At 34.8% G+C, this 24344-nt stretch overlaps 1 protein-coding gene across 3 annotated transcripts in view; it reads left to right on the forward strand.

The window, feature by feature from the left end:
• EXOC6B (exocyst complex component 6B) overlaps positions 1-24344 on the forward strand; it is a 533613-nt gene that overhangs the window by 218719 nt on the left and 290550 nt on the right. For 2 of the 3 annotated variants that reach the window (XM_006201563.4, XM_072937567.1), the window contains exons 7-8: positions 4810-4986; positions 23235-23303. In XM_006201563.4, coding sequence (XP_006201625.1) covers positions 4810-4986; positions 23235-23303 — 246 coding nt within the window. The remainder of the gene's footprint in view (positions 1-4809; positions 4987-23234; positions 23304-24344) is intronic. The other variant, XM_072937568.1, reaches the window with a different exon arrangement.

A 24344-nucleotide genomic window follows, 5' to 3' on the forward strand; every position in this document is an offset into this window, starting at 1 on the left:
GAGGTACTGAGGTACATCTTATTAACTTTGGGTTTTTTTGTTGTTGTTTAATAAATGAGATTGTTGCGTAGAGAAGAACCTGCCCAAGTTTGAAGACTTAATACATTGCAGAGCTTAGACTTAAAGAACTGTCTTACTGCAAGAAAATTTTTTCTTCTCTTTTCTTTCTTTTTGGTATAGCATCCTGTAACTGAAGTCCATAGCAAGCTTCCAAACTATAAGCCCAAATCTCTCCCTTTTCAATTAGTTTCTAATCCTCAAGGTCATTTGTATATATTCATTTAGCCCACTAGAGGTCAGTATTGGGTTGATAAAGACAGAAGCCTTTGACTTGATTCACAGAATTTTAACTCTTTGAGCCTTACTGCTAGGTACCCTAGGAAGTTGTTTCACAATAAAACTTTATTGAATAAGGTATGTAATGACAGTTGTGAAAGTTTGAATAGCTACATTTTTAGGTGGATAATTCAGATCAGGTAATTCTTAAGGGTTTTCCCCCCTCTTTGAATAGGTAGGAGAAAATCCAAATCATGTGTCTTAAGATATTCCTCATCTTTTATTGGGCCAAACCTCATCCTCTTATGGATTTATTTATTATCTATTACCTTTATATAGTAAACATTTATCTGAGTTTACCGTACGTGTCGCTGTGTCTGGGCTTGGGGGATTCTAAGAAAGGCAAAGTAAGTCTCCTATCCTCAAAAATAGAAGATTTACACACTGAATTGCTGTACTGTCATTTTTCTACATGAACATCTGATAGGTTTACTGAATTCATCTTTTCTCCTCTTCTTTCAACTTATTATTCCCCCATTCCTATTGTTTGAATGGAACTTGGAGTTATTCTTATTTCCATCCCCTTTTCCACATACATTAAAACATTCAAATTAAAACATTCAAATTAATGTTTTATTACAATTTTATAAAATTAATTAAAACGTTAAAATCAGTAAATTCTGTTGATTCTGCTTCTTCTGTGTCTGCCGCTACCTTAATTCAAACCTTCATCATTGTTGTTATTCATTTAGTGATCTTTACTGGTTTCCCTGTTTCTAGTCTTTATCTTCTCCCAGTTGACCGTTTCTCTACTCCTAGAGGATTTGCCTCAGTTATAAAGCTGATCCTGTTCTTCCCCTGGTGTTTCTTCTTCTGTTTCTCCATTGCCTACTAGCTAACCTTGAAACTGCTTTATATGGCATCTTTAACTTTATCTCCTGTTAGTCCTAAAAACCTATTTTCTCATATAATATTCCGTATGCCTTGGATGGATAGTGTTATTTCACATGTAGAGGTCTTTTCACATGTGGTTCCTTTTTTTCTGGAATGGTTACCCTTTCTTTTTACCTCCCTTTGGAAAAATCATATTCGTCTTTTAAGAGCATAGTTTGCTACTTCTTCCTCTGTGAAGCTTTTCCTGAAACCCCTCCAAGGGAAGATATGATTATTTTTTCCTTTGTCCAGTTATTGCACCTGCATTTATTTTTATTATTATACTCATTGCACTGAATCTGAGCCACTGACTTGCCTGTCTTATTTCTCATAGTAGAATAATATGCAGTTCAAGAGTCAGAAAATCCATCTTATTTTTTGTATACCCAATACTCGGTGCAATGTCTGGGGCCAAGTTGATATACAGTATGTTTTTGACTAAACATAGGGAAACAGAGAGAAAGCACTGAGTTAGAACAGTGAGAGGAAGCTTCCTAAAGGAAGAAGAATTTTAGTTAGGTTTTAGAGCAAAGAGTGCATACAAGCAGGGAGACGTCATCTGGTAGAGAAATGGTGTAAACAAAGGTATGATAGTGGAAATATTGCTAGTATATTATGAGGTAGAGTCTGATCCAAGTAGAAGAGTCATGTTGGAGAGATACATGGGAAAATTAGGTTCAGTTTCCATTGTGGTGGAGTCTAGGTGATAGATTATGGAGTTTGGATTTGTACTTGTTTAAAAATTTCCCCCCATTTTCCCTCATGCTTAATTGATGTGATGAATAATGTGGCTTAAGAAGGGCCTAGCCATAATATGCAGGGGAACTGAAATGAGAAGGCAGTAAGTTCCACTTTAAGTATGTTGGAATTAAAGTGATGGTAGAACACAGAGTAGTAATAGGAAACTAGAAATATGCTGTTGGATCTTGGGAGAGTAGAGAGAGTGGTGGAAGAACAGGGACTGAGGGATACATTTTGCTAACTTTCAATATGTTAGGAGACCAGAGAATAACATGTATGAGGGAGTCTTGAGGAAGAGGTGGTTAAATTTGAAGATTGTTCACAAAGAGAATGAAGCTAAGAAAAATAAAGTGCCTAAATGCCTTCTAAGGTCTAGTTGTGTGCTTGGTACCCTGTCACCCCCAATTCAACTAGGCAGCAGAAATCAGTCAGCTGCTCCTTTGGCTCATGATTGTAAAGGTTGTCTTTGGAAGAATAGAATTAATGGTCCTGGTAAGATGGCTTAGCATGTTAGAAAAGAGCCCTGAAGAGCTTTTATTGGTTTTTTTTTTCCATAGATTTTCATGACACATTTTAATTTTAAATATGTATTACGTGTATTTACATATTTTTATCTATATTTACTCTTTTCCGCTTCCTGTCAATCCCATAACATATGTTTTGAATAGACGGTAGTTTTCACTTGCTTCATAGTGGATAGTGTCAGAGTATTTCATCGTTCAGTGTTTCCAACGTGGCCAGTTCCTGTTTGGTAGATCTGCCCTGACTGCTCCATTATACACCAGAGAAGCCTTGGTATTTCTGAAAGAGACCCCACGTTCTGATAAAGTCTTGGAATAAAACTTGCAATGCTCAGATTTCTCGCATGGGGTTTGCAATTTTAATTTGCTGATTTGGCCTAAACTACTGTGTGCCCCTTCAGATTGGTGGGTAAACCAGACACAACTGAGAAGAACAAATCATAGACGACCTAAAATTATTTCCATAGGATGCTTTCAGATTTGTAACATTGCAAGTGTAAATGATAGTACTCAAGTGTGGCTCCTCCTGATTGCTTTTGGTACACTGGTAGTATTTTATTGATTGTGAAAGAAAAATCTTTACCTTCAGATTCAATAAAATAGGGCCAAATTATGACAGCTTTTAGTTTTGCTGTACTGAGAGAGAGGATAGAGTTAAGGGACAAGTGATCACTCTCAAGCTGAGGGCTTGCTTTTTAAAATATGAAAGGTTTAGCTCTCCAAAGTCCTTGACCCCTTTTTGTGTGGTTTGCATTGAAAGCAAGTGGGGAAGAATTTACTTTTGAGAGGAATAGAAAGGATATTCTGTCTAATTTGGGGTCTCAAATGCTTGGAGGATATGTGTGTCTTGTGTACAAACATAAATTCAATGTGTTTGTGTACCTTCTCTATCTCGGTCTGTTACTGAAGCCATGTATTTTGTGTAAGTCAAACCAAAATATCAGTGAGTACTGTGCAGAGAGACAAGTTAGTTTCCATTGATTCAAATCTCTGGAATGTAGCTTCTTTTCATTTTCTTGGCAGAAACTAGCTCACATAGTTCAAGTTTTTCTCTGTCCTGTTGTAATTGTCTCATTTAACCAGTACCTGGACCAACACCTTTTACTTAATATTTATCTTGAATTCCTTACTCTCATTCAGAATATTTGGGATGATGATTTTCTCCTGTACTGAGTTCTTTTTGTCAGGAGTAGAAATGTTGTCTATTGATTAAGGAATGTATATTCCCAGAGGCCACATTTTTAAAGCTTTGCAGCTTGGGATAATGCTTTTTTTTTTTTAAAAGGAAAGTTCTGTTGCGAAATACTTTTGGAACCTGCTGGATTAGACCATATTAAAGAAATTTCCTTAAAATAGGGCTTTGGATTTTTATTCTGCTAATTGTGTGTTTGCAAGAAGCCTTGTACGACATACGCATACAGTGTTTCCTGTTTACAGACCACAGAACTCTCTTTTGGGGGAAACATTTTATCCTGCTTTGAAGGACTGTTGTTGTAGTAGGAAGATCGCTGGGGTGGAATTTAGGAAATCACATTTTGGGCTTCTGATTCACCATGCCTGGCCTTGTGGCCTCTAACAAATCCTTTGTCTTCCAGCCTGTTTCCTGAATGGTGTCTAAAGTTGCTACCAGCTCTAATATTTTGGTTTAACTTCTCCTGTTGACTCTGTATAGTCACACTTTCCACTTCCTTGGATCTATGGAAACCACACCATCATTTGAGTCCATTTTATTAAGCTGAGGAGATCATACTTTTCTATAAAAGTTTAGAAAAAGAAGTGCTTAAAACTCTGTTTTCCACAGACTAAGGTCATGAAATCCTGTTGGATTCATTAGTTCAAATCACTCTGTATAAGAAATTTCATTCTCCTGATTCAATTTATTGGTCTCTTATATCTACATAACTGTTTTTGAGAGTTCCCTAAGCTTAAAGTCTCCTGTTCCTCTCCTAAGCATAGTGGCTCTAGTATAGCACTTATCTTTTAAGAGATAAATATTTAGTCATTTGCACTAATCTCTTGGCTACTTAGGTGAAAATGAGTAGATTTAATTTTTGAGGTGATTTAGTGTGTGTATTTGGAAAGCCTTCTTGATGGTATTGACTGATTATCTTTTATTCTATGGAAACCGGGAAAATGAATTAAGATGGATAACTCCAGGGTTAAAAATGTATACATTAATATGCTTGGTTTTATTTCTGGGACTAAAACTACAAATTAAGGCATTTTGTTGTATAGTCTTTAAGATACCAGTCAGTTAACAATAAGAAGGTCTTCGAATGCTCAATTGTTTTATTTCTTTGTTTTTTTGTTTGTGTCTGTGTATGTGTTTCTGTCCTAGGCCCAACAACAAAGAAACCTGGATAACATCATCTTGCAACAACCCAGAATAGGTAGCAAGAGAAAATTTAAGAAAGATGCATATACGATTTTTGATACAGAGATAGAAAGCACTAGCCCCAAGTCTGAACAAGATTCAGGAATCCTGGACGTTGAAGATGAGGAAGATGATGAAGAGGTAACTGACATATGAACTGGAGACGTGAACCTGTTGTTCTGTTTAAATAGAGTATGTTTGAGATATGATGAGTAACTTATCCATATGATTTAGCTTGTGTGATCTTCTGGATATTAGATACCATTTTAAATACAATATGGTCCTCTATTTAAGGAAATTGAAGATGCACAAAAATATCTTGGATTCCATTTCTTTAGATTTTAACTATACTCACCCATTTTCCCCCTAAGTTTCAGGGTTTTGGGATTGTATACTGATGGGGTGCTACATTAAGGTAGACTTCACCTGACCTAGAGAAAGATACCTAGATGACCTCCCCTGAAACGGGAACAGAGTTACTTGAGACAAATAAAAGATGTTACTTTAAACAGTAGGGAGTAAACAAAGAGATTTCTTAGCCTTGAGAAATGGTTTAGACTGAAAATATTAAAAGGTTCCAGAAAATTAAGAATACATTTCTGGAGGGAATAAGTGTATGAGTGATTATAGGGAATCTGGGAATTTAATGATGTATCCAGCACCTCTTAGTTCTGTGACACTTTCAGGTAAAGAATAAGATCAAGTGGCTGAACTGGTATAGTTTTTTATATCCTTCTTTGTTGTTGGAAGTATATTTAATGTATTTTTAAAAATAAAACTACTGTGACATTTGAGATTTCCAGTTAAAATGTTTTTTAAAGTACGTATCATTTGCATAAACTGGATCAGTTCATTTGTGAGTGTGGTGGTGAGGAAGGGGCGTGAGCTTTGGGGAGTTACAGACTGCGTTCAGATTCTGGCTTTGCCACTTTATTTTATTTTACTTTTAAAAATTATCATTAATGATCATATTATTTACTTTTCAAATGTCCACTGACTTGTGCAAGGAGCCATTTACTTCTGTTCTCAGTAACCTGTTTTGCCTTTAAGTATTTGTCTCCTTGTTGTTTCATTTCTCCAGATAAAACTGCGTTTACTGTCTCTTCTCCATCATTGGTCTTTGTTCTACCCTTACTACCCTTCTTACTTTCCTCCCCTCAATAAAGCTGCAGCCCCAAACCTGTCACTGTCCAACTTTGTGCTCTTAGGTCATTTTTAATCTGTTGGAACTTTAGTGTCTTGGTCTATCAAGTAAGACAGGAATCTCTACCTCCTAGGACTGCACAAGTGCCTGTACCATAAAGGGGGTCAACACATGTTAGCTTCTGTCCTTTTTCACTGCTCTTCCTTGCTGGTTTCATATCACTACTGTCAGTGTGCTTGTCCTTATTGTCATTCTTCTGTCACTTCAAAAATCAAGTTGGCACTGTTTAAAATGGGCTGGAAAGCAAATAAGTAAATTACTTAAGTGTCTAAAACATTAGCATTTAATTTTCATTGCTTTTCTGTCATTTGTGTCAAGCACTACATTCTTTTATGTGGTTTTGTAATTGAGGGAACACATTTCTGTAATGCAAGTCAATAATTGTATTTATTATTTATCAGGATATGTTTACTATGTAAATGAGGTACATTAATAGTTAACAATGTGTGAAAGTTCCATTGTAATTCCTATTGTACTTGCATAACAAGAACTTCTAATAGCTCTAAGAAATAGAGCTAAGGAAAAACCAAGCTTTCCCCTGGAAATGGAAATGGAAGACTTGATCCCCTGAATGCTTTTTGCATTCTGTCTTGCCTGACATGACTGGTCTGGTAGGATATGGATCCACTGTGGAGACCAGATTGTTAGGAATTAGGCCCAGCACTGATGACAATTATGGTAGTAGTACCATTAAAACAGAAGTATCAAGAAAGTCCAGTTAACACTTTTTACTCACGTTTTGGGTGCTCATCAAGAAAGTTAGATTTTTTTCAGGCTCAATGGCTTAAGGAAATAGTAGTTAGATGTAGTCTATCCCCTGGATAATACACACCCCGAAGAGATGGTTATGTGATAAGATGAAAGAATGAAACATATACACAGTTCTTATATATTAGTAAGAACTTTCTGGATATGAGCTATTCTTTATCATTAACTTGCTGAAGATCCTGGCCAAGTCCTTTTTAATTTTTGTGCAATATTCTTTGTTTTGTCTTCTGAGGTCCAGGGAAGAAAGTGCGACTAGTAAAACATGTCGGGGTTCCTCATAAAGGAAGTATTATAAGAATGTACTTAGAAGTTAACATTTAAAAATGGTTCTGTATCCCAAGTCAAACAGAATTTCTATTAGAGATTTGCTGATTGAGCTCTTACAACAAGAATTCAGCACTTCACTGTCATCTAATGGCATCCTATCTTTAAAAAAAAAATCCTACCTTAGATTTATTTACTTCTCAGTTTGAATCTTCTTCAAGTGCACATTCTTAATCTCAAACCTCATGTAGAGAATTATTTATTTAGATGTCTCCAAACTGGTTTCTTGGCATAGTTCTTGCATGGTGTGAATAAATTCTTCAGATAAGGTCTTCCGTGACCCACTGTGACGTGCTGACCTTCATTCTTGTCATTCTTCAACAGACCTCATTGAGAGCAGCGTAAATAGTTTTTGAAATATTTTGACTTTTAAACTGTGGCATAGAACAAGTAGGGTAGTAGTTCTTAATCTATTTAGAGGTCATATATTCTTGTGAGAGTTTGATAAAAATACATGGAGTCTTTTCCCAGTAAAATATACATATATTCACGCACAAAAAGCTCTGCATGAAATTTCAGGGAATTCATGAAACTCATGTTGCCCCTAGGACCTAAGTTAAGAACCTGTGTTTTCAGGGCAAGTGCTTCTTTAACTGTAATATGCATAAGAATCACCTTGGGATTGTATTAAAATGCAGATTATGATTCTGCTGGTTGGGGGTGAATCTGAGAATCTGCCTTTTTAACAAGCTCCCAGGTAAGGATGGTGCTTCTGGTTCCAGGACACCCTTTGAGTTGCAAGGCTATAGTGGACCATGAGGAAGCATTTTTAGTACATAAAGAAAACAAACTCATGAATATTTGGGTCTCCTGTTGATTTTTCATTAATGTGGCTTAAAATTTTTCCAGCAATGAATGCACTACTTGAAGAGAAGGTTGTATTTTGTTTTCTAAAATTTGTTGCTTATAATGGATTACCAGCATTATTTTTTTTATGAAATTTTATGATTCTGATTTAATATACTTAAGTTTAGGTATTTTTTTTTCATCCTCTGAAGTTTTTACCCTTTCCTATGCTCTTAATGGAAGTACACTTAACACATTCTTCGAGCTAAATGACATTTGTACATTATTTGCTATGGCTTTAGGTGATACTTAACAGTAGACCATGGAATGAAATGAGAAGGAAAACTAATGAACTAGAAAAATAGCTTTGCACATAGTAAACAGATACTGTATTGTTGAACTGAAGTAAAGTTTGTGCCTCAGATGGGAGAAATTTAATAGCATAGGAAACTACAGATGATGTCACAGTAGTAAATTATCATCTCGGATGAAAAACTGACTATATGTTGAACTGACTGATGGAGCCAATCTCTTGATTGCTGGGAAGTGTTGCAGGAAGACTATTCCCTTGTAAATTTTCTCCCTATTTGTCTTTTATTTTTGTCTAAGCTAATGAAAGGGTCTTCTTAATTAAGGTAAGGGTTTTTTTTTATACTTGTCATATATTAAAATTGAACTATATAAACTGCTGATATGTCACTGTTTTTGATCAAGAACTTAATTCAGATATGTATGACTTGGGGAATTTTTTTAAAAAACTTTACTTTTTATACAGTTTTTAAAGGCTACTTTCCAGTTACAGTTATTACAAAATATTGGCTATATTCCCCATGTTGTACAATATATCCTTGAGTCTATCTTGTACCCCTCCACTCCCTCACCCCGTTACTGCCTGCCCCTCCCCACTAGTAACCACTACTTTGTTCTCTGTATCTGTGGGTCTGCTTATTTTTTTTATTGTATTGACTAGTTTATTGTGTAACATTACAAGTATAAGTGATATTATACAGCATTTATCTTTCTCTGACTTATTTCATTTAGCGTAATGTCCTTCAAGTCCATCCATGTTGCTGCAAATGGCAAAATTTCATTCTTTTTTATGGCTGAGTGGCATTCCATTATGTGTGTATATATATATATATATATATATATATATATATATATATATATATATATATATATCATATCTGCATCCATTCGTCTGTTGATAGACACTTAGGTTGTTTCCATGCCTTGGCAATTGTAAACAATACTGCTATGGACATTGGGGTGCATGTATCTTTTTGAATTATTGTTTTTGTTTGTTTGTTTGTTTGTTTGTTTTTGATGTATACCCAGGAGTGGAATTGCTGGGTCATGTGGTAGTTCTATTTTTACTTTTTTGAGAAACCACCATGCTGTTTTCCCCAGTGGCTGTATCAATTTACATTCCCACCAACAGTATACAAGGGTTCCCTTTTCTCCATAGCCTTGCCAATATTTGTTATTTGTAGACTTTAAAAATAATAGCCATTCTTACAGGTGTGGGGAAATACCTCACTGTGGCTTTGATTTGCATTTCCCTGATGATTAGTCCCCTATGTTGAGCATCGTTTCATGTGGATGTTGAACCATCTTTGATTGTGGTGTTTAATCCTTTTAATGTATTGTTGAATTCAGTTTGCTAATATGTTGTTGAGGATTTTTACATCTATGTCCATCAAGAATATTTGACCTGTGTTTTTTTTTCCCCCCTGTGTTGTCATTGTCTGGTTTTGGTATCAGGGTAATACTGCCTCATAAAATGTGTTCAGAAGCATTCCCTCCTGTTCACTTTTTGGGAATGGTTTGAGAAGGATAGGTGATAAGCCATTTTTGAGTATTTGGGAGAATTCACTAGTGAAGGCATCTGGTCTAGGCGTTTTGCAGGGAGGTTTTTGATTACTGATTCAATTTCCTTAATAGTAATTGGTCCATTCAGATTTTTTATTTCCTCATGATTCAATCTTGGTAGACTCTTTTAAGAAATTTTTGTTTCTTCTAGGTGTTCGATTTTGTTGGTACATTACTGTTCGTAGTATTCTCTTATCATTCTTTGTATGTTTGTGGTATCAGTTGTAACTTCCCTTTCATTTCTGATTTTATTTCTTTGAGCCCTCTCATGTTTTTTCTTGCTCTAGAGGCTTGTCAATTTTATCATCTTAAAGAATCAGCTCTTGGTTTCATTGATCTTTTTTGTCTTTTTAATCCCGACTTCATTTATTTCTGTGCTGATCTTTTTTTTTCTTCTGTTTATTTGTTTATTCTTCTTTTTCTAGTGCCTTTTAAAGTGTAAAGTTAGATTTGTCTTGTTTCTCGATGTAATTCTGTACTGCTGTGAACTTCCTCTTAGAACTGCATTTGCTGCATCCCATAGATTTTAGTATGTCGTATTTCTTTTTTTTTTTTAAAGGACTTTGTAATTTATTTTATTTATTTTTTGTTGTTCTTAGTATGTCATATTTCTATTTACACTGGTCTCTGGATAATTTTTGATTTGTCCTTTGGTTTCTTCAGTGACCCATTGGTTGTTCAGTAGCATGTTGTTTAATCGCCACGTCCTTGTGGTTTTCCCAGTTTTCTTCTTATAATGGTCTTCTAGTTTCCTACCACTGTGATCAGAAAAGATGCTTGATATGATTTCAGTCTTGTTAAATATATTGATACTTGTTTTCTGGCCTAACATGTGACTTATCTTGGAGAATGTTCCATGCGCACTTGAGAAGAATGTGTATTCTACTGCTTTTGGATGGAGAGTTTTCTGTATCAATCAATTAAGTTTATTTGATCAAAGTGCCATTTAAGGCTGATGTTTTCTTACTGATTTTCTGTCTGAATGATGTATTCATTGCTGTAAGTAGGGTGTTAAGGTCCCCTACTATTATTTTTATTGCTGTTAATTTTCTAAGTTTGTGAATATTTGCTTTATATATTTTGGTACTCCTATGTTGGGTGCATACATATTTATGAATGTTATCTTCTTGCTATGCTGACCCCTTTATTGTTACATAGTGCTTCTCTGTGTCTTTTTTTACAGTCCATTTTTTCGTATATGAATATAGCTATACCAGCTTTCTTTTTGTTTCCACTTGCATGGAATATCTTTTTCCATCCCTTTACATCCAGTCTGTGTATGTCCTTACTTGTGAAGTGAGTCTTTTGTGGGCAGCATATAGATGGGTCTTTTTTTTTTTTTCCAATCCATTCAGCCACTGTATATCTTTTGATTGGAGAATTTAGTCCATTTACATTTAACGTAATTATTGATAGAGATGCACTTAGTGCCATTCTGTCATTTGTTTTCTGCCTATTTTTATAGTTTTTCTGTTTTTTTTCTTTTTCTCCTCCCTTGTGGTTAGATGATTTTCTGTAGCACTTTGTTAAGATTCCTTTCTCCTATTCTTTTGTGTATTTACTATAAGTTTTTTCTTTGTGGTTTTTATAAGGTTCACATATATCATCCTATGTATCTAACAGTCTAAATTGATAGTAACTTAAATTTGAGAACAGTTTGATATTTTTTGCTACTCCTTGCTACATTTTACATCTTTTTATTTTATGTTCCCTTAAAATTATTGTATTTTTAGCTAATTTTACTTCTATGTTTTTTAAGCTTCATGGCAGCTTTATAAGTGATCAATCTGCTACCTTATATATTTACCTTTTCCTGTGAGATTTTTACTTTCATATGTTTTTTCATTAATTAGTGTAGTTTTTATTCAGCCTAGAAAAGTCCCTATAACATTTCTTATCAGGCTGGTTTAGTGGTGATAAACTTCTTTAGCTTTTTCTTATCTCTTTACTTCTTTTTAAATTTTGAATGATAACCTTGCTGGGTACAGAATTATTGGTTGGCAATTTTTCCCTATCAGCACTTTGAATGTGTCATGCCACTCCCTTCTAGCCTGCAAAATTTCTTCTGAGAAGTCTGCTGGGAGCCTTATGAGGTTTTCTTTGTATGTAATAAGTTGTTTTTCCCTTACTGCTGTTAAGATTCTCTCTTAGTCCTTAACTTTTACCGTTTTAGTTCTAAAGTTTCTTGATGTGGTTCTCTTTGGTTTCATCTTAGTTGGAACTCTCTGGATTTTTGTTTCCTTTTCCAGATTAGGGAAATTTTCAGCCATTATCTTTTCAAACAGTTTTTCTGACCCTTATTCTTCTTTTTTCCTTCTGGGACCTCTACAGTGTGAATGTTTTTCCATTTGATGTTGTCTAAGAGGTTTCTTAAGGTATATTCACTTTTTAAAATTCATTTTTTCTTTTTCATTTTTTGGGTGATTTCCATTGCTTTTTCTTCCAGCTCATTGATTCATTCTTCTGCTTCGTCCAATCTGCTCTTTGACTCCCTTAAGTGTATTTTTTCAGTTGTGTTATAACCTCTGCTTGCTACTGTCTTGTATTTTCTATCTTTTTTGTTGAAGTTATCACTGTGTTCAATTACTTCTCTCCTGAGTTTGGTGAGTGTCTTTATGACTATTACTTTCAACTCTTCATCAGGTAGATTGCTTATCTCTATTTCATTAAGGTCTTTTTCCAGGCACTTGTCTTGTTTTTTTCATTTGGAATATGTTCCTCTGTCTCCTTATTTTACCTAACTCTGTGTATTTGTTTATATGTATTAGGAGACACAGTTCACTCAATCTTAATGGAGTGTTCTTGTGTAAGATATGATCTTGTGTAGGAAGATCCCCAGTCTTCCCTGGCCACCAGTTCCAGGTACTCAAGGGTCTTTCCTCATGTGGGCTGTAAGTGCCCCCCAGCTGTCGGACCTCAACTGCGGTATGGGGAGGCTGAAGTGTGGTACGCTTGTCTGGCCTTGTTGTGATGTTGGAAATTTGTTTTGAATCTCTATATCACCTTTTAGCATATGCAAATGTTATTGCTTTTTTCCTAAATGTGTAGAAAGTACTTAAAATTTCTTTTTAGAAGTAGCAAACATTTTATGTTGAGACTATATTAGATTTACTAGGAATATTATTTTTGAAATATCTGAAGGTTAAAACACAAAGAATCATTTAAGATGATATATTACTTGCAAGAAAGGAGTCAATAATACCTACTGAGGGTAAAGTTATTTTGAGGATTGACTGAAGTAGTGTATACAATGTTCTTGTCATAATGCTTGGCACATACAATGTTATCAGTATATAATAGTTACTATTATGGGGTTCTGACTGTGTGCTTTTTTGGAATAAAGGTGAAGTATAAGTTGATGTAGCTTTTGATGATGTATATTTGCACGGAGTGGTGAATGCTGTCTACTGTAAACACAAAAATCTACTGAAAGAAAGCAGTATTGAGTAAGAAATAGCTTGAAGAAGCAGGTCCTATGATATCTTCTTTGTTTCTAAGTCACTTCAGAGCTTCTGCATTCTTCAGTGGTGCCATATGTCTTGCACATCTCATATTCTAGTTTATTATCTCTTGTAATTTGTTTACACACTGTTAGAGAGCAGTGGTCACTATGTTATCTATACAACTCTTAACAGAGTATGAGTGAAATAAATGCTTGTTGACCAAATGATCCATGTCAGGTTTAGCTCTTACGATTTTGGTGTCTTTTTTGAAATATGTAATTAACAGGATGGAATTGCTAATTTAAATGCATATGTCATGCAATAAGTATAAAGCCTTCTGTGATGTCTTGTTGATTATAGTACATTACTAATTTTGAGGTAATAAGTTGTATTTGTTTGCTAGAGCTGCCATGCCAGAATGGCACAGGTTGTGTGGCTTAAACAGCAAAAATTTATTTTCTTACAGTTTTGGAGGGTGGAAGTCTCAAGATCAAGGTGCCAGCAGAGTTGATTTATCCTCAGGCCTCTCTCCTTGGCTTGCAAATGACCACCTTCTTGTGTCCTCACATGACATTTTCTCTGCTTGCATGCCCCTACTGTGTCTTCCTCTTCTTTTTTTTTTTTTTTTCACCTTTTAAAAATATTTATTTATTTGGTTTTTAAACTTTTTTTTATTGAGTTATAGTTATTTTGCAATATTGTGTCAAATTCCAGTGTAGAGCACAATTTTTCAGTTATACATGAACACACCAATATTCATTGTCACATTTTTTTTTCACTGTGAGGTACCACAAGATCTTGTATATATTTCCCTGTGCTATGCAGTATAATCTTGTTTATCTATTCTACATGTCTTCCTCTTCTTATAATGACACCAGTTCTCTTGTGTTAGGATCCCACACTTATGACTTCAGTTAACCTTAATTACCTCCTGAATGGCCCTATTTTCAAATGTTATCTCTTTGCAGGTTAGGGCTTCAACATACGTATGTTGAATTTTGGAAAGATGCAATTCATTCCATAACAGGGTGATTGTAAAAAATATAAATTTTTATTTAGAAAGTATAAGTTCTGTCGGCTTTTGTGCTATTGGAGGAAATCATGTAATTTCTCTAAGCATCTTTTTTCTCACCTATAAAATAATGACAATAATTAATTTATGTCAAATTTCTTATGTAAAATTGTGGTTATTATGATATTTGATCCAAATTTCAGATTGTTTATTACAGAACTTTCTATTAACAGGAATGTAACAAGATGAGGATTATTTCTCAGAAAACTAAAGTGAAATGAAGGGTGCCATTAGGACCATCAGAGGTTGCGTATTGGCAGTCCTTGGGCCAGAAACAGCTTCTAAAATGGTTGTTGGCTTGTAGAGTGCTTAAAAGTTAAAATTAGTCTACACCTTTTAAAAGTCAGTTGAATTCACATAAAAATTTGTATTTTCACCTTCGGCTCTTTCTAAGCATGTTAGTAATACACTCACTCTAAGGTATAAAGTTTTTCCAATGAGGGATAAAGTTTTTCCACTAAGCCACAATCATTGTTGTGTCTCCACCTCTAGAGTAATCCTCTCTTTTTAAAAACTTTTAAGAAAGAATTTTAAATGTTCAGAAAACTTACCAGAGTGCTAAAATGGACAGCCATGTACCTTTTATTCTCAGCCCAGCCCCCCAGCTACAGTTGAGTCATTTGAAAGAAAATGGCATATTTCATTAATCTGTTATATTTGAACTCTCAATACTGCAACCAGTAGTTTTCTGAGAATGACATTCTTTTGCATAAACACAATACAGTGATCACACTCAGGAATTTTAACATTGATACAATACTACCACCTAATATATGACTCATGTACCAGTGTTCCCAATTGTCCCAATAATGTCCTTTATAGCAGATTTTTTTCATTTTTTTTCCTGCAGCCACATCTAGACACCTATCACATAACTGCATTTAATTTTTATGTCTATTCTTCTTTAATATCCTTCTGTTTAGGTACATTTGGTGCATCCTTGTGGTTAGGTTCAAGTTAATTTTTTTAAGCAGGAATACTACGAAAGTCATGCTAATTTTTTTGGTGCATCATATTGGGGGTGCACAATTGATTAAGCTGGTGTCTACCAGATTTCTCTACTGTAAAGATGCCTTTCGCCCTTTGTAGTTAATAAGTGATCTATAGAGTGATACTTTTAGGTCATGCAGCTATCCTGTTTCCTAATAGATTTTTCACTCAGTGGTTGTAGAATTCATTGATGACTCTTTCTTGTATTATGTGTTCCTATGGTGATTATAAATTAGTGATTTTTGTATCTCTTTCATTTCTTTCATGCTGATTGGTTGGCATTCTTCTATAAAGAACTTTTATCTCCCTTTCCTTTTTATTTGTGTCATTGTTTGCACATATATTCTTAATTTATACGCAGTGGTTATAGTCCATTCTTGTCTTTGGTTTTGTTTCTCCACTTGCTCCAGATTTGGCCCATAGGAGTCTCATCCATTGTCCAGTCTCATCCATTGTCCTTTGACTTATCTTCATCAGCTTTTGAGGACTTCCTTTTTTTCTGGCACAAGATGTTCTTGTTCACTCTAGATTCTGCCCCAGCCCCAGTGTTAGGTATTTGGTCAAAGAGCTCTTGTTGCTTTTACTGGAGAATGATTTTTAGAAACTGAGATATGGGCATTAGGTATGCTCTTTTTGTGGACAGAGCTGAGAAATACACATGCTACACCAACATAGACATTTCTATAAATCGTGAGTTAAAACTGATGCTTCCAATTTAAGCTTAATATCACAGGTCTTCCTCTTCTCCTATTCCGTATTTGTAACTTTGAGAATTCTGGTTTCCAGAGTATTAATATATTTACTCATTTGCATAATCATATAACACAGAATAGTTTCAAAATTGTTATGCACATGTCACTAACAGCAGTAAATTTGTCAAGTTCAAGATATCTTTGTAGCTCTTCTCATCCTACAATATATCCACTGGGGCTATACAGTTCAGAGTATTTTGTCCAAATGTTTCTTGGCTATTTTATTTTCTTTTGTGTGATTGTTACCAAATTTGTACATTATTAGATTTATTTGTTTCCTTTTGTATTATTTTTTGGGGTTCCTTATCCTTACTCATTTAGTTTTTGACTGTGTGAAATATGAACATGGCTCAAAAGGCAAAATTATGTAAGAATATACGTTCAGTGAAATCCCATTGTCTTCTTTATCTCTTCTACCCTCATCGTACCTGCCATTTGTTTGTAATTAGTACTGTGAGTTTGTGTGTGTGTGTGTGTATGTACGTACCCTTTTTCAAACCTTCCACAATATTAACGTATCGCGTATATATTTATACTTTATTTTTCAGTTGAAAATACATTCTGAAAATTATTTCATATCAGTTCATAGATGTTTTCATTCCATTTTTACTGCTAAAATTGTACTCCGTTATTTGAATGTACCATAGTTTATGTAACCAGTCTCCTATATGTAGGCATCTAATGATTTCCAATATTTTCCTTTTAAAATACAGTGTTTCAACTACACAGCTATGAGAATTGGCTTAAAAAATATTGACAATATGAAGTACTGACAGGGTGTACAGCGACTTAGATGTTGTTGTGAAAATGGGAATGGTATAGTGAGTTTGGAAAACAGCCTGGCAGTGTATTTTAAAGTTGAGCTTATACTTACCATGTGACCCAGCAATCTCATTGCAAGGTATTTCCCTATTATGTTCACACAATAACCTGTACCTGAATGTTTATAGCAACTTTATTCACACATTGTCAGAAAGTAGATGCAACCCAAGTGTCCTTCAGTGAGTGAAGGGATAAATGAACTGTGGTATATCCATAACTGGAGTAACATTCAGAAATAAAAAGAAGTGAGTTGTAGATACATGAAACAATATAGATGACTCTCAAATGCATTATACTAAGTGAAAGAAGCCAGATTTGAAAGCTGCATACTATATGAGTCTATTTAAATGACATTCTTGAAAAAGTAAAACTCCAGGGACATAAAATGGATCAGTGTTTGTCAAGGGCTGGGTGTTAGGGAACAATCTGACTGCAAAGGGGCATAAGGGAATGTTTGGGGGGTGGTGGAACCTTTTTTTAAAATCTAGATTTTGGTAGTGATTCCAGGACTATAATGAACCCTTCAGAACTTACAGAGCTGTTCACTAGAAAGGATGAACTTTACTGCTGCATACAAAACACCTTAAAACTTTTAAAAAGTTTCAAAATAAACCCGAAAACCTGAGAATTGTTTTCCATATAGCTGGAGGTGTAGCTTCAGGGTGGGTTCCTAGAAGCAGGATTGTTGATTTAAGGAGAAAATGCACGTGTAGTTTTGTTAGATAATGTCAAATGCTGCTCATGGAGGTTGTGCCATTGTCTGTACCTTCCCTGTACCACCAGTGATTGAGGTGCTGTTTTCTCACAGCTACTTTCAGAGAGCATTTTGTTAAGCTTTTGAATTTTTGCCAGTTGTGTAGATTTAAAAATGGTATATTTGTATAGTTCTAATTTGCAGTCCCATTACTGTGGGTGAAATGTAGTGTCTGATAAGCTTGAGGGCTATTTGTATCTTTCTTCCCCCCAGTAAACTATCTGCTCATATCTTTCACTCATTTTTCTCATGATTTTGTTTTTTCCCTTCAATTTTTAATCATTTCTCTCTATATTAGGGATATTTACCTGTCCTTTAACTGTAATATTAGATTTTCTTTCTATCCACTTTTGATTAATTTTTCCTTCTCTTAGAACTTTTATACTTAATACTGTATTAGGGCTAAATTACCTTTTTGCCTAATCGTTTAGAGTTTCTTAGCACATAGTAGATCATTGTTAAATAAAGACCAGTTGAATTTTTATTTCCTAAGTGTTCAGCTTCAAGCAGAGAATTCTTGAGGGACTATCATTTGATATTGACCATAAGGTTTTTTGCAGTGCCTCAGTAAGGAGAAATGCTGATTTTCTTCTGCTTAGTGTAAACAACGAGTAAATTTAGTGGTAATCTGCTTAGGGATTTCTCAGGAAGAATCCTAGTAGTTTGTGAGAGGCTCAGTAGAAAAATACTATACTTTTTTACGTTAGGGCTCTGGTCAGGGCATTCTTATATGTTCAAAGGCTTAGAACATTTTTTATACTTCTGATAATTCTAGTCACTTAGAATCCTAGGCTTTCTAATTTTTGTTGGTGTTTCTGTGGTGTTTAGTCCAACTGTATTAAAGCTTATGTCCCAATGAATTTTACCCTTTTCTCTGAAGTTTGGAAGTCAGGTAGTTCAGAAAGGCACACTGGTGAGAAATGTTTGCCAGGTATATCTTGGCTTCCAGACATAATATGGGCAGTCAAATTGATCCTCTGAATTCAAAGGCAGTGTCCCTTTAGCTAATTGTTTGTTGTTTTCTCCCTTGAGAAAAATATCTGGTACATTTTAACAACTTGAGATCCAACTAACAATGTTCAGAAATAGGCACCGAGTCCCTACATTCATTTACCAATACCAAGAAACCAAATACCAAAGTACTGTTTTGTGTCAAGTGGTAATCAGAAATATTTTCAAGATGGGAATGACTCAGATAATTAGTGAGAAACATATCTAAATTCCTTGTGAATTTCTATCATACCCCCTTTGGGTGATCTACCTACTTTGAAAAGTTTCTTAAGAGAAAAATAAATGGCCTGTGTGTGTGTGTGTGTGTGTGTGTGTATCTCCTGGGATGGCTGTGTGAACAACAGGACTGGTGCACACTAATGCATTTCTGTTTTCATGTACTATCTCTGTCAGTAGCATAGGTAAATCTCCTTTAGTCCGTTTGTTACTCTTCTTGAGTGGAGGGAGACAAAGGATCTTTTCTTGTACCCCATTCCCGTTTTCTAATGATACGCTTACCCAGTAGTAAAGCTGGTGGATGTATCAGGTTGTTACCTGCAGAAACTTTTTTCCCCCTGCTTTCCTTCACTAGTGAGTCTTCAAAGATAGTAGAGTGAATTACTATCTTCTAATTCCTTTTGGGGGGGGCAGGGAGAAGTGTGTCATAACAATACTAAATGAACATATCTGTTAAAATTTTAATGTCATTATTATTTTAAAACCCAAATCTCTTTTTTAAAAAAAAAAAGTAAAAACATTTCTGTGTCATTTCTGAGACGAACTTACTCACTAACCTTTCCACTTTCAGAGACTTTCTTTTGACTCAAACTAAGATGTATTAGAAAAGAAGAAAAGCATACCATAAAAATCAGATCCTGGTATTTTGCAAGAATTTTCATAGTCAGAAATACTCATGTTTCTTCTTGATACCTAATTTTCCCGTTTCTCCTCTGAATCTTTTTATCTTCCCTAAATTATATTGTTTGCAGGGGTTCATAGGACTGTTTTTTCAGGGTACTTTTCATTAACCTCATTTATAAATTTACTTTTCTTAATTTGCAGTTTCCTCTGTCTCTGGGCTCTTTTTGTCCTCTATACAGTGACATCATGTGATAGCTGGTGTACTGATAGGATGTAATGCTATTTAACAACAAATAGTCTATGGACAATAATTAGGAAGTATTGCTTTGACTTAAGCTGTTAATATTTATCATAGAATGTAAGATTGAAACAGACAGGTTAGCCATATATATTGGTATCTAATGTGCATGGTCTCTAGTGGGTATGTGAATGTGTGATTATCAAATGTGGTCATTGCCTCCATGATGTCTGCCTGTGGATGCTGAGTTCAGTCACCTGTACATTCTTTTAACAGCTTGTTATTTATCTGTTATTTTAAATTATGTCCAGGTTCTTTTAATTTGTGTAATATTGAAACATGCTCTGAGGCATAGATTTCTTAGTTACATAATCTAAAATTTTATTTACTATTTGCTCCTGGAAAATAAAGAGGTTTGAGCTGACAAAAGGCACTCCATTCAGAAACTATATAAAGAATTAGGCAGCTGCTGTCCTTGGTGATGAAATTATTTCCTGTGAATTCTTAAGGAAAACAACTAGTTAAAAAAGCGGGATAATCTTAAACATATTGTTTGTGGCTACTGTTGGGATGAAGATTGATCTATTTGAACTAGAAAAATACAGACCCCAGTATCTTAATGTCTTGAGTTCCTGACTGCCAGGCAGAGGAAATGTTTAACTATTTTAATCATGTTTCTGTATCTCAAAAAGAAAGCCCTTATGAGAGGAAATGACAACGTCCTACCACAAAGTTATCTCTTATCAGTTATAGTCTCAGTCGATAATGATTTGTCAAACTTGGACATGTGTAAAATGCGAGGGCTGTGTTATTTACTTTGGAAAGGAAAAATTAGATGAAGCTGATAAAGAAGGAGTCATGGCTTTTGTTAGGAGACAGAAACCATTAGAGGCAGTCATTGTTAGCTTAGGAAAGTGTCCTTGGACTCCCTCCCTCTGGCCCCAGCTGAAACCTAAACTTGCTTGAACCATTTTTTGCAACTTGAGGGGAAGGAGGGGTAAAGGGAGAAGAAGAATGAAGACAGCTCTGACAGAGATTTAGCATTTTAAACGGGGATCAAAATGTGAACCTCAAAACAGGCCAATCTATTTATGTGAGTCAGGAAAGACCGACTTTTGTTCTGGTGCTCTTCCCCACTTGCATTTATTTAGGTTTTTGAAAGTTCATTCCTTAACCTTCCAAACCTGTGGCATTCCTTCACGTACAGTGTGTGTTGCTTTCCCTCCACCTTTCTGTAGATGGAAGTCATTCTTTTTCATTAGTGGAAGCAGAGAAAACACATCTAGCTGAAAGCAACGTGAGTCAGTGCATGCTTAACATACCTTTCTCCTCCCAGCTCTCCTCTGGGTTCCTCACAGAAGGGAACATGGAGGGAAAATGATTTCTAAACAGTAGGCTATTGGCGGGGTGAGGTGGAAGTAAAGTTTGTGAACTTTCTGCTCCTTCTCTCCTTGTCTAGATTTCTGTGTGTACCTCTTTCGAAGCAGGAAGGCGTGTGCTTAGGAGGACTTAACTGGATTGTGATTTCAGAGGCTAGGAAAGAGCAAAGCCAATAATTCCAGGTCAGGGCTCTGGAAGCCGAATGTGATGATGTCGAGGTAGCTTCACAGAGAATAGGTTTGATTGTAAATATTTGGTGGAGATGACAGGAAAGACCTTTGTCTCCTAATTGTAAGAATGTTTTTAGTTGGCCCAGATAAACCAATATTCTTAGCCCATTAGTAAAGGGCTCCATTGGATTATTTGTCACAGATTTCTGGGGAAACTGTCCCCTAACGTGGATGTTCATTCTGTAAGGATGGGTCTGACATGTGAAAAGGCCAAGGCTTTGTCTGAGGAATGGCTCAAAAACAGTTTCCTTTTGAGTGAAACTAATTCTGAGTCAAAGCAGTACAAAGTAAATAAACTGCATGAAGAGGAACATATAAACAAAGTTGTGATGAAGTTTGTTATTCAAAATTAGGTAAATTTTTCTTAAACTTTTTATAGTTACATAATTATAATAAATAACCTTATTATCATTAATTCTAAATTTTTCAAAAGTTCATTTCCTCCAGAGGTCAAAAACTTTTTCTATGCTTTTCTTATCTTTTTAAAATGTGTGTGTAATTTTTAGGTAATCTAAGTATTATTACAAATATAATTTTATGGTAATTTTCTGTTTCTTCTTTTGAGATTGTTGTTCCCTTAGCTGCAGTTTTCACTAGTAGGCCCTGGTTTTCTGGAAATATAAAATAAATTTCCTTCACATCTCCACTTCAAAATCAAAGAAGGGAGCCTGTGAAGATGCTTTAATGTTTTGGTCACTTAGAAGTTTGTTTTGAGTGCGTAGAGTATATAGAACTATGAAGTTCCTCAGCAGAGATTTTAACCTCTGCTCTCATGGATGCAAAGCAAATAAACAGAATAGTCATTAAATTTGAACCAATATATAGAGATATATGGTGGTTTGGGAGGGAAAAGGAAGTAGGTGTTGTGCTGTTGAATTGTAGAATGACTAGATTTCATTAGAAACAGCGTCTTGGTGAAGGAGCAGCGCCCCAAAAGAAGTAAAGGAAACTGATCTTATAATCATGAATCAGTCCAACCCAATTTAAAAGTGCCTGTTGCTTACCTTCTGATGAATCATACAGTTACCAGCGTTACCGTAAAAACTTCAGCTAGGTCTTTGATTATTTCTTTACATAATTTTGCCTTTTTCTGTTTTATTTTGTTTTATTTAATATTTACTTTCAGTGTTTTATTCTTGTCAGATTCCTGTAGGTTAACTGATAATTTCCTTTTTCAGATGAGGAAATTGAGGTCAAAGTAAACTGTGACTTATTCATTGTCAGTATTGTAATGAATCAATTTTAGCGCTGTAATGGTGCTGCAGTTCTCACCTGATGTTTCTTGTTTTACTTTCTCTTTCGATGTCCAGGTTTAATCTGTATATATTGTTCATATTCTAATTTGCTGATATTACTCTAAGCTTGACTTTTCCATTCATTATCTTATTTTTTTAAAACATCATCTTCTCTCTCTTCCTAGCGTATTTCTGTATTTTGATTGCATGCTGACTTAAATATTTACTGATTCTTATGCCCTTTAGAAGTTGGCTGGCAGGCCATTTAAGTGGCAAGTTTTGTTTCTGACCACTGAAACAGTGATGTCTAAGAAGACAAAGTCAAGTTACCAAAGTCACATTCCCACTTTCTTCTTTTCCCTTTGGAGGCCCAAGGCCCAAAATGTATCTCTAAAAGCAGATGCAGGACCAGTGACCCTGTTGTTCTTATCTGCTATCTACTCTTCTGTTCTGTGTCCCAGCCTGGATGATATCCACATAGCTTAGTAGCTCCATGGCTCAAGTACCCAAACTAGGTTTCTGGAAGCATAGTTTGCTTTCTGTTTCTCTGTTAGATGCTAGAGCTGACCTTTTTTTTTTTTTTTTTTACACTGGAGTATTAAAAATGCATGTAGTTGGTCTTAATAGCCTTGTTTGAATATTTTGTGACAATCTTGTTTGTTTTGCAGGTTCCTGGGGCCCAAGATTTGGTTGATTTCTCTCCTGTTTATCGATGTCTTCACATATATTCTGTCCTGGTGAGTCTTTATCTGGCTCTGCCTAAAAAAGATTGCATATTGAATTCAAAACTCAGTTTTCTCATTTTTGATAGTTTTTCTGTTTATTTTTAAGAGTAAGGAATGAGACACTATTATTTAAGGAGTATCAGTTATTTAAAAAATAATTCTTTTCCTCTTGAATCTTTTATTTATGGTTGCCGTGTAGTAGGTTATAGGGACTCAACTTATTTTTTTTCAATATGATGAATTCAGTTTTACTATTTGTATCTGCTACATAATCTGTACATCACCCGATAATTCCTGAAAGCACCTCTGACGTACACTAAATGTTCATATTTACATGAATCTGTTTCTCAGCTCTACAGTTTGTTATTTTTGGTTTTGTGGGATATCTACATATATGGTAAAAGAAGTCCCTTCTCTTTGTTCCTCTTTTACATTGCCTTCACTATTTATAGAATTTATTTTTCCAGATATATATTTTAGAATCAATTTGAATTTATATTAAAAAATCCTTCTATAATTTTTATTTGAATCAGTTGAATTTATAAATAAATTGTGGGAAGAATTGACCACTTTATAATGCTAAGTCATCCCATTCATGGAAGAATAAGATCTGCTTTAAAATTATTTAATTCAGCTTTTTTTTTTGTGATAACAGTCTTAGGCATACTTTGTTAGCTTAATAGCAAAATATGTTCAGTTTCTGTTGCTTTTTTCTACTTTATTTTCTAATACTGCTTCTATTGAGAGACACTGTCAATTTTTGTAAGTTACTCTACATCTGGTTACCTGCTCAACCTTTTGTTAGTTATTATAGTTTTTTCTTTTTTTGGTTTATGATAGATTTTCTGTGTAGTTGATCATCATGTCTGTAGAATACTGACTTAATTTTTTTTTTCCTATCCATACATCTCTTTGTTCTTTTTGTTGTGTTGTTGTATTGATTAGGGTCTTCAATAAGGTGATAGTAGACATTCTTCTCTGATTTCTAGTCTCAAAGAGAATGTGTCTAAAGTTTATTCATTAACTGATGTTTGCAATAGGCTTTGTTAAATA

The sequence above is a fragment of the Vicugna pacos genome, chromosome 15, assembly GCF_048564905.1.
Source record: "Vicugna pacos chromosome 15, VicPac4, whole genome shotgun sequence".
Classification (NCBI taxonomy): domain Eukaryota; kingdom Metazoa; phylum Chordata; class Mammalia; order Artiodactyla; family Camelidae; genus Vicugna; species Vicugna pacos.